Source organism: Scophthalmus maximus, chromosome 17, assembly GCF_022379125.1.
Source record: "Scophthalmus maximus strain ysfricsl-2021 chromosome 17, ASM2237912v1, whole genome shotgun sequence".
NCBI lineage: Eukaryota > Metazoa > Chordata > Actinopteri > Pleuronectiformes > Scophthalmidae > Scophthalmus > Scophthalmus maximus.
Window position 1 is genome coordinate 19,546,065 of NC_061531.1, and position 11,196 is coordinate 19,557,260.

The following is an 11,196-nucleotide window of genomic DNA, read 5'->3' on the forward strand; positions in this document are numbered from 1 at the left end:
TGTGGATTTATCAACAATATGTTAGTGTACATTAATCAACAATATGTTACTGTATACATTACACAACAATATGTTAGTGTACATTAATCAACAGTATGTTACTGTATGCATTACACATCAATATGTTAGTGTACATTAATCAACAATATGTTTCTGTGTGTGTTATGTAACAATATGTTAGTGTACATTACTCCTCTCCGCTTCCAGTTTTGTTTGTGTTTTATTTATTTCTTTTTTTATGATTTACAGATAATGATAATTGAGAATGCATTCTTTTTTATTCACATTTAAAAGGGAAGAAATAATTTTGAGTGAGCACTCCTCTTTCACAAGTCTTGTAATAAGAGTTACAAGAGATTATTTTTGGTAATAAAAATATGCTAAATGCTTTTTAATTGCATTGAAATTGTTTCTGAAGAGATTTAGGGAATAAACAGTACATTATGATTTTCATGTGTGCACAAAGAGCTCTATCTAGTGGCAGTTATATTGAATTACCACATGAGGGCAGATCAGTTTGAGTGTATGATGCACATATCAGTCGTTTAGAAGCAAATGCATGACACCCACCATGTTACTATTGTACTGTAATACAACGATAACAGTTCAAACACGTGTTAATGCACCGTCAGAGCGGTAACGTCCATAAGAAAACAGGATCGTTGCCTTAGACCTTCACCAGAGATCTGTCAGGTCCCTGGAAGAGGCGAAGGTAGTGATGTACAGTATGCAGACGACTCAACCATGTTTTGAAAGCTGAACTCATCTTGAAGGTTTCTGAGACAAAGTGGTCCTGTTGAAACTCACCTGCAGGGGGACCCTCGTACAGCAAGTGTGGAAAGGTGAGTTGCTTGGCATCATAACTGATGATCACTCCATCAGAGCATATTCACAAATCATTCAAAAATGGGACAGCCTGTTGCTATGATTTATGGATATTTACTGTATATACACAGACACACACACACACACATTGCAAATTATTGCTGAAAATAGAACATAAATCAGAGAGACAGTTCTATTACACATCTCTGCTTCACAGCTGTGTGTTATTGTCGTATTGACTTACAATATGGCTGCTCACAGAAGGAGCTTTAGTTGGTTACACACTTACATCTGCTCGCAACTACATTGTATCATGATATAAAATACCAGCAGCACCTCTTTTTTTTGACAAACCCAATCTACTCTCAGTTACACACACACACATACACACACACACACACACACACACACGTGGTTGTGTAGTTGTTTGTGGTATTGAGTTGGAGGGTGAGAGGCGGATGTGAGCGAGCTCCACTTGCAGCTGCTGTGCAAAGCGAGCGGTTAGACGTCGGCTGGATTCAGGTCAGACGAGCGTTTTGACATTGTTCTGCAAAATTGCCTGTTGCTGCCGTTTGATTCTGACACGCTCAGCATCCGTGCAGTCGACTCACTCATCTGTGCTGATCGTTGTCACGGATCACACTCTTTGTCTGTAAGATTTTTCTCTCACGGTACCGACTTTTTTTTTAAAATGAAAGAATGGATCTTCCTTATACAGAGGGGGAAAGAATGGTGGTTTGGTTCTGCAAAGTTTTTCCACCCATAAAAGTTGAAGGATGAGTAAGAATTCAGAAACCTACACAACATATTGGGGAACGTGAGAGAATATGTCAAACAGCACTGAGCTCATACATTAAAAATGCAGTGCCATAAATTATATGAATTAAAAAAAGGTCAATCAAATGTGACCTCCAGTTGGAGAAGCACAAAATAAAACTTATATTTCTAACATCAGCCAAGTCTAGATTTAACCCACTACTGTCATCTTTCACCCTTCACTCCTGCTGAAGATCATTCGATTCATTTAATAACATCATCATCATCAGCAAACTATGTATTAAAGTTATTAAAACCAGGTATTGGCACAGAAGCCTTCCGTAACATTACTCTGGGGAAAGTGCAGAAGAAATCTTCTCTCTATTTATACTATTTTACACTTCTATTTTTTTTTAATATTGTCTCTTTATTCTATCATATTAGTTTATGCATAACTTTATTGTTATTTATGACTAAGGACATTAATGTTTTGCACGTTTCAGCCGAGATAGTCACGGTTGTGATTGGCAGGACCCACATGCAGATACAGTCGCGCGGGAAACAAAGGAAGGGAAACGACAGACAGGGCTAACCGGAAGTACACTTCAAAATAAAACAGGAAATAGCAAACTCCAGGTGCCACGCGAGGGATAACAAAAGTTAACTTAACCGAGGTAGACAGAAGGAAGGAAACTTGTTTTTATTCAGCGTAGATTCATATTGAACAAATCACATTGCACTGCGTTCAATCTTTTCATTAGGCGAAATCTGTTTCTTTAAATATTCAGCCTTTGAAAAAAAAAAAAACATAAAAAAAAAAACGCTGCAACACTTTTCGTTGCTTAGTTTTATTTTGAAAAATCCTGATGAAGAGACGTTTCACACTGCGGGTGATTCTGCGAAGACACAGAGACGCGGAACTCGAACGCAGTCCGTCTCGATACGACGACTTCCCCCGCGGTCCACAGAGCAGCTGCACCTCGATCCGACCAGGACCAGGACCAGGACCGGGACCAGGACCAGGACCAGGACCGGGACCGGGACCAGGACCGGGACCAGGACCGGGACCGGGACCAGGACCAGGACATTTCCGGGACTCACAGTGAACATGCCGGTGTGTTCTCAGTCCGGAGGGAGAAGAGGTCAGCCCCTAGAATAAACCAACAAGCCAGGAGAGAAGGTGAAGTTATTCTTTAATATTCATCTGGGAACTTCATAGAGATCACACACACCAAACTCATGAATTTAAATACAACTCATCTCTGTTCCTCTTTCTCCTTCCAGCTGTTATATATATACTCGTGTCGTAGATTTACTGTAATTTCTCACATTATGTGTCATTTAAAAAAAGATTATTTTGATATAAATGTCTACACACGTTAATTCATGGATTTTATCAGCGTCTCCAAGTGCTGCTCATTGTGGGATTTGTTGGGTTTTCCCTGTAATATTGTAATATTGACCTCACTATGTAAAGTGCCTCGAGACAATGTATGTTGTGATATGGCACTATACAAATAAAAGTGAATTGAATTGAATTTTGGTAAATCAAGGTTTTACTCCAATGAGAGCATTCATATCTACTGGGTATAATGAAATACAGGCAAACACAGGCAGCATTTTAACATTAGCTTTTAGTCTATTGTTGTTGTTGTTGTTAATGACTTTATTTACTAGATGTTACAGTTTAATTTGTTTGGTTACATGTGTTTACACGCCTTGCTTTGGGGAAGTGTTTTTTTTTGGGGGGGGGGGGGTTAACGGCAGTGGTAACTGCAATTTTTTCATTAGTTCAGTCAGTGTCGTTCCTGAAATATAAATGACTGAGGAGGAATTTGCTGTTTAACTGATTATCTATTACCTTTAGCTAACTGTTAACTTTGTATCCATTATACCTTTAGCTAACTGTTAACTCTTTATCCATTACTTTAGCTAACTGTTAACTCTTTATCCATTATACCTTTAGCTAACTGTTAACTCTTTATCCATTATTTTAAGATAACTGTAAACCATTTATCCATTACCTGTAGCTAACTGTTAACTCTTTATCCATTACTTTAGCTAACTGTTAACTCTTTATCCATTACTTTATCTAACTGTTAACTCTTTATCCATTATACCTTTAGCTAACTGTTAACTCTTTATCCATTATTTTAAGATAACTGTAAACCATTTATCCATTACTTTAGCTAACTGTTAACTTTTTATCCATTGCATTTAGCTGTTAACTCTTTATCCATTACATTTAGCTAAATGTTAACTCTTTATCCATTACTTTAGCTAAATGTTAACTCTTTATCCATTACTTTAGCTAACTGTTAACTCTTTATCCATTACTTTAGCTAAATGTTAACTCTTTATCCATTACTTTAGCTAACTGTTGACTCTTTATCCATTACTTTAGCTAACTGTTAACTCTTTATCCATTACTTTAGCTAAATGTTAACTCTTTATCCATTACTTTAGCTAACTGTTAACTCTTTATCCATTACTTTAGCTAACTGTTAACTCTTTATCCATTACTTTAGCAAACTGTTAACTGATTACTTTCAGCTGTAAACTGTTTACATTTCTAACTATTTCATTTGTTAACTTTCCCTGATTATTTTGACTGTTCATCCATTGCTTTTACCTTAAAACCCTTATCTACAGTATTATATTCTATTCTTCGAATACTTATTGATTCATTTGAGCTGTTTTAGATGTTTATCCATTTGTTTTAAGTACCTAGACTGCACTGATTTAATGAAAGATGATTAAAGCTAATACCCCTTGGTGAAGTCTGTCTCACTCTGAAATCCAATCGAGTCGCAGATTATTGTAAGAAGTGTGTGTACCAGTAAAAAGACAAGGACGTTTTTTATTAAGGGATGTTCGTTTGCTTCACAGGGGAAAGGGATTATAGATGTTATTTTACATCAAAGCGCTCTACAGCTGCATTAGCAAAGGTAGTCAGCCTTTTTTCACAATAACTCACCACATCCTTCACTCTGTAACCACAGACGGAGACAAGGTTTTCACATCTGCGATACCCAGGTAACAGCTATCATGGGATTTTTATTTTAATTTGAATCTGTGTTTCAGAAGTTTAATGTGCACCGCAATACTGACGTGAATTGGGAAGTGGTTTGTGTGTTTCTTCCTAATTTAAAAATAGTTAAATGATTTTCTTTCCAGTTCCTCTACTTGCCCACGTGTCATCTCCCTGTCCTTCATTCATTCATGTCAAAAACAAGTGGATTTCTGCGTCACATGCAACCACATAGGAGCTGGAGTGTTAATGTAGAAGTGGAATAAAAACACATTATCTTTTTATTGTGCCTCCTAAAAACCAAACAGAAGCCAGAAAAAAAACTAATATTATAAGAAATGGTTAAAATCAACTCTATGAAAAAATGCCTTTCAGTCATGTGCAGGTAGTTAAATGAGCATATTTATTGCTTTATTGGGACATCGATTCCACTTATCACGTAATCTTAAAAGTACATTTTGAGCAGTTTTGTGACTTCCTGAAGATAATCTTGTGACCCTCCCCAAACCACGGCTGGTAAATATCCTTGTGAAGAGCAGCGCTGCGATCTCAGTAGCATTTGTGTCTCGTTTCCTTCAGATCAGAGATTGGTCTCACGTGCACGTTGATGCATCATGCATTAGAGAAGAAATCCTGACTTAACCTTGTGCTGAGTTCAAATTGATCTGTTTTTCCGTTGCTCTGCATAGAACCACTTGCCCTGGACCCTCGGCTCGCCGTGCTCCTCATCGTCTTCGTCTCTTACAACACTTCTGACGCGTCAGCCGGTCCCGATGGAAGCGAGAGGAAAGTACGATTTCGCTGCAACGACAGACGACGAGCTCAGCTTCAGAAAGGGCGACATACTGAAGGTCGGTATATGGCGATTATATTATGGTTTTTGTTCAGCGTGGCTTCAAAATATTTCATTACCACCGTTTTTCCGATCAGATTTTGAGCCCAGAAAATGATTGGTTTAAAGCGGAGATGAACGGACATGAAGGATTCGTACCACAAAACTACCTTGACATGCAGACTCCAAGGTAAGAGGACAGTCGTACTAAACAAGCATGGGTTTGCTACCTTATTTAGGGGTGACTCTTGAACGCACTGGAATCCTCACTCAGCTTTGAGTAAATATACATAGGCAGGAGCGTCATGGCCCCTCTCTGCTCGTGCTTCCAGATGGTTCCAGGAGAACGCCAGTCGCAACGCAGCCGAGGAGATCCTGAGGCACAAGGATGTCGGAGACTTTGTCATTCGAGGGTCCCAGAGCTCCCCGGGCGATTTCTCCATCTCCGTCAAGTGAGGGGAACTGTGCTTACTGAACCTTTTTATGTTTCTGATTGGGCGGGGGAAAAAAAGCAATGCTGATGTTAAGCGGGTAGAATTGTTTTAGATGTTTTATATTCGGTTCGACGATCACTGTGTGAGGATATCATGAGGAAATAAGTCAAAAAAAGATGCTCCTCCTAACTCCTTGCCTAAGAATCTTCAAGTTTTCATCAAAAGAATTCAGTGACAGTTTTCAGTTCATCCAATCGAAACAAGGAAAGAAGGAACTGATAATTGTAAATTCGGCATATCTTAAAATAATGCAAACAAATGAAGGCTAAACTGAACTCACAATTCGCAAAGAGTAAACTCTGACTCATCGTGTCTTCTAAGCTTCCTCTTTACGCGCTGCAAACTCTGCAGGACTTCACATATTTACAGCCAGGAGGCAGCTGCAGAGTAAACAAGGCAGCGGAAGAGCGCGGCAGTATTTCACAGGCTGTGGCAGCGATTCAACATCAGGCGAAGTTCATCTGAGCGAGTCTGCAGCCGCTCAGGGCTGCAGTTCAGTGGCCAAGAACCTTTTTGCTTCCCCTCGTGTCTGTTCACTGCCGGGGCTGAATTTGCTCAAATCTTTGCACACAACTGTACGACTGCGAGATCGAGCGTTATACAGGTGTTAACGTTCTTCAAGATTTTTTATTTCCTTTTATTATCTAATTAGCTTTTTTTTCCCCTCTACATTTATTTGACGTCTATTTCAACTAGTGACTTTGCAGATTTACATAGAAAACATGATGCAGTGCCTTTGAATAAATTTTATGAAATTATAAAAAAGAATGCTGATAATACACGTTCATGCTACTTGTGCTTTTAGGGCATTTTGAATTCTTATTGCAGAGTTTACTGATACACGGATCATAATTGTCTACAGTATGTATCATATCTGAACATTACAGAAAATTTGCATCCGTTAAAGGGCATGGGAGATTATCACCAACACGACTGGAGTCGTTGACTTACAGTAATCTGATGTTGTAGTTTTCTACATTGACCAGCAGAGGGCAGTCCAGCTGAAGTTCTTCTGATCCGTCTTCTTCTTCCCTCAGACATGAGACCGACGTTCAGCACTTCAAAGTGTTGAAGGACAACAAAGGCCAGTACTTCCTGTGGTCGGAGAAGTTCACCTCCTTGAACAAGCTGGTGGAGTTCTACAAGACCACCTCCATCTCCAAGACCAGAGAGATCTACCTCAACGACGGCAGCTCGGCCAGCAGGAACGTCTCCACGGCCCAGTCGGTACGAGACCTTCCGGCTGTCCGGAGCTTCGATTTGCTGTTGAACATTGCTCAAGCTGGATTTCTTCACGTCGCCAGAAGACCAGACCACAGTAGCTTGTTCAGAGAAGTTGTTAACAGATTGAACTTCGTTTGAGGGGTTGGGACGATCTTCAAACTCAAGTCGGGTTTCTTTTGGTTCTTTCCTCCGAGTCAGGAGTCAAACACTTCCTATTCCATTGCTTCAGCTTGAACCATAACCACATTTAAAGTGTTTACTTTACAGTAAAGCTTCTAAACAATGCACTTGGCCACAGTGAGAACATTAAAAGTGAAGCCGCCCTCTAGCATTAGGGGTTTTCTTTGTCTTCTGTGAAAGTAAAAACGGAACATTCTGGGCTTTTCGACTGTCGGTCGGACAAAACGAGACCTACATCTGTGCTGTGTATCATCCTGCCGTGGATTTGGACGTCGCAGCGGCAACGTCAACTACTTTGTCTGTTTCTGTGCCCACAGGTGAAGAGGGGAAGTTTGCCTGAGCAACATCACTCAGCTGCAGCGTTGGCTGCTACACCGCGCAGAGCGTCAGACCAGCCTCACAGCCAGCTGGTACGCTCGCCTTACCAATATGTCACACAGATATGTAAAGAGTGTAAACATAACACGTGCATAATAATGCATGTTTCCCCTCTGCCGACAGATCAACTGACGGATTTTAACTTATTCGCAATTTACTCGTTGCTTTGAGCTCACTATTTCCAGCATGTAGTGCGTACGTTTAGCAAATGGTTTTAACTGTTGAGCCTGTTAATCTTATATTTGACTCACCACTAACTGTTGATCACCTGTAGCTAACTATTTGTTCATTACTTTTTGCTAATCTTGGCCGTTTTTTGCCCGTTACTTTCAGCTAAATAACAATTAAGCGAACTATTTCCACTAGAGCTGCAACAGTTAATCGATTAATCAATTAGTAATGATTACTAAATTAATCTGCAACTATTTTGATAATCGATTAGTCGGTTCAGGTAGTTTTTATGAAGAAAAAGACAAAATTCTCTGATTTCAGCTTCTTCATTGTGAATATGTTCTGGTTTCTTTGCTCCTCTGTGACAGTGAACTGAAACTCTTTGGTGTGTGGACAAAACAAAACATCATGTTGGAGTTTGAGAAACATGATCAACATCATTTTATGACATTTTATGAATCAATTTATTAATCGGTTAATCGAGAAAATAATTGACAGATTAATCAATTATGAAAATAATTGTTGCAGCCCTAGTTTCCACCATGTATTGCTTAATTTGAACGGTTTAGCCGTTTTATCCTGTACTTAGCTAACATGCTGTTGTATGATTTTTAGTCATAATTCTGTTGAACTACTCGACAATCTTTCCATGCAACAATGATTAATTAATTCCCAGAGTACATGTATCCCTGGTTAGGGATCACTGCTGTATACCATTTTATATAAATTATTTAATACTTGGCTGTCAATTTAAATATACAGTCAATGCAAGCAAAAACATGAAGTGGTCGTTTTTCCAACCTTTCCAGGCGAAGCGAGTTGGTCTGGAGGATCGAGCTCACACCATCGGTCACACAGGAAGAAACAGCCCCGTCAGCGCCTTCCCTCCCCGTCGCACATCTGAGACCATGCCTCTGCCTCAGGTCGGCCTGCAGCCCTCTTCAAAATCTCCATCTGCAAATTATCAATAACAAAAAGTACCTGCCGCGAGTTCAAACGAGTTATTCTTGATGACTGACTTTAAAGTAACTGAACAACTTCCTGTCAATTGACTCGTTGGTTCATTTGAGCAGCATTATAGATTTTTCAATAATCCTTGTTTATCCTCAATTGAATTTTATGTTACTCTCTTTATTTGATTTGTTGTTTTCCCTCAACTCTGCCTTATAAAAATTATTTATTTATTGTAGATGGATGTAATAGAGAAATAGAGTTAGATAAAAATCACAAAAATAATGAGGTAGGTAAAAAATAAAACAATTAAAAGGCTTTATTATATACAATAATAAATAGACAAATAAAATAAGATATGATATACCTTTATTTGTCCTACAATGGGGATATTTGGGTATTACAGCAGCAGCAAAGTGGACAGAAGAATATAGAAAGACTTTTAAAAGCAGTAGTATGTACAAAATATAACATAAAAGATATATAAATTCTATATACAGAGCAGTAGCAATAGTTGCAAATACAAACCTAAAATAGAATAGAATCCATAACTAGACTAGTTAATGTGCTAATATACACTGTATAATGATGCCAATATACTATAATACACTGTAAATAAGTGCAGGTGGATGTTAAAGAGCCGGATTATCTGTTGATATTAACCCTAATTAACATTACATTAAATTAACATGTAATAACTGAATACTTGTATGCACAATGTAGAGACATGTCATAGCTAGTATATGCAGATATTACACACATATTAATCTAAAATATAATATTTTAATCTAAAATATAATTAAAATATAATATGACCAGCATTTGTTTTGTTCTTGGACTGATGCAGTATGTACCGTATGTAGATACTATATATACACTTAATTTTTTTAGACTGTTGTGTTTCCTTGATAAAAGTTAATTGAATAAATTAAGAGGTAGAATTTGTAATTCAGGAAAGTTATTTGTAATTTTAATGTCTGCCCACTGAAAAGCTTTTATCATCATGCAGTGCTGCATTGCTTGGTATTGATCAGTGTTTGGTTTTCGTCCACTGTCGCACAGCGGCCGCCCGAGGTGCAGGTGAAGGCTCTGTACAACTTCACCGCCGAGGAAGACGATGAACTGGGTTTCTGCGCCGGCGACGTCATCGAGGTGCTGGATCGCTCGGACGCGTCTTGGTGGAAGGGGAGGCTGCGGGGGAAGAGCGGGCTGTTTCCTGCCAACTACACGACAACACAGCTGTGAGAAAAAACAGCCCCCGGGCGACGCACTTATATCTGCCTACACACATCCACAGACTCGCTCTGCAGGTGCAGCGGCACGGAGTGTGTGTGTTTTATGAACATAAACGCTGAGTCAGTCAGTGAATCATTCAATCTCTGCACCGCATGTCGACATTTCATCAACGCGCCGGTGCCCAAAGGACTGAGTCAGTTCATCATTTCAGATTATATATATATATATATATATTTATATATATATATATATATATAAAGTGCCGCTCAGTGCTGTGCTTGTTCAGGTTTTATTGGACATAGTTATTCACAAAGGAGCAAAAGGCACATTGGCAAACAGGAACTGCTACAGACGGCACTGAGAGGAATGTTTTATCATCTGTATTACAGCGTATTTATTTGCTCGTTGGCCAGTCTGCCGATGGATCCACCTGTTTCTGCTCAAGCTGTTCGTGTAAGTTGTGTATGGAAATAAATCGGTAGATTTCCCAAGAAGTCTGAATGCAGTGCTCACTGAATTAGTAATAAAAAAATGTTTTTATCACAGATTTGATGTTTAATCTAATGCCAACTCTGAATGACAAAGACGTTTGGGGGATATTTGTTGGGACTTGCTGCTTTTATCCTCCTTTAATTATACATTTTTGTTCCCCATGTGCCACAGCAGATTCTTTTATTCTGATAATTATAATGGAACACTCTCTGGAATTTCCCAGTTTGGGATCATAAAGTTCATCTATCTTTACAGGTAAGAGGTGGCCTTCAAAATAAAAGCTGCACCAGAGCCTCTCCTCCAGATTCACTTGTATCCTCGATGCGTCAAAGGTTGAAGCATTAGTTGATCTGATGGAGCCTCCACAAAACCAGAATTGCATTTGTCATCAACTCGTACAGTAAAACCATAACAAATTAGCTACAACAGTAAAATGCTTAAGACATTAATTTGCTAGTAATAATAACAATAATCTAATGATATAATAAATAGTGGTATAACACTCACATGGGGACACAGGCATCAAGTATTTTAACTGTTTGTACTATTGTACTGTGTTTTCAGTGCAGGACTTTTACTTTGGTGTGTGTACTTGTACTTCTTCCTCTGCTGACAGTTTAAAAATA

General features: G+C 38.8%; 1 protein-coding gene across 3 annotated transcripts; it reads left to right on the plus strand.

Annotated features, from left to right (window-relative positions):
* The first annotated feature begins 2,324 nt into the window (after positions 1 to 2,324).
* grap2a (GRB2 related adaptor protein 2a) lies at positions 2,325 to 10,623 on the plus strand. Of its 3 annotated transcripts, none has more exons than XM_035615907.2 (8): positions 2,325 to 2,761; positions 5,302 to 5,463; positions 5,543 to 5,634; positions 5,777 to 5,896; positions 6,976 to 7,273; positions 7,660 to 7,752; positions 8,701 to 8,868; positions 9,905 to 10,019. In XM_035615907.2, exons 2-7 carry the CDS (start codon positions 5,386 to 5,388, stop codon positions 8,860 to 8,862), a joined length of 843 nt encoding a protein of 280 aa, XP_035471800.2. In that variant the 5' UTR covers positions 2,325 to 2,761; positions 5,302 to 5,385; the 3' UTR covers positions 8,863 to 8,868; positions 9,905 to 10,019. The 3 variants fall into 3 exon arrangements, with proteins under 3 accessions (XP_035471800.2, XP_035471803.1, XP_035471805.1); XM_035615910.2 differs by having other exon boundaries at positions 2,358 to 2,761; positions 8,701 to 8,814; positions 9,905 to 10,623; XM_035615912.2 differs by having other exon boundaries at positions 2,390 to 2,761; positions 6,976 to 7,165; positions 8,701 to 8,814; positions 9,905 to 10,623.
* Positions 10,624 to 11,196: the final 573 nt, after the last annotated feature.

Excerpts from the sequence above, each read along its gene's own strand:
- grap2a (XM_035615910.2), top strand. The coding sequence starts at position 5,386 with ATGGAAGCGAGAGGAAAGTACGATTTCGCTGCAACGACAGACGACGAG. Across the intron at positions 5,897-6,975 it reads GATTTCTCCATCTCCGTCAA|ACATGAGACCGACGTTCAGC; the intron begins GTGAGGGGAACT and ends TTCTTCCCTCAG. Across the intron at positions 7,274-7,659 it reads ACAGTAGCTTGTTCAGAGAA|GTGAAGAGGGGAAGTTTGCC; the intron begins GTTGTTAACAGA and ends CTGTGCCCACAG.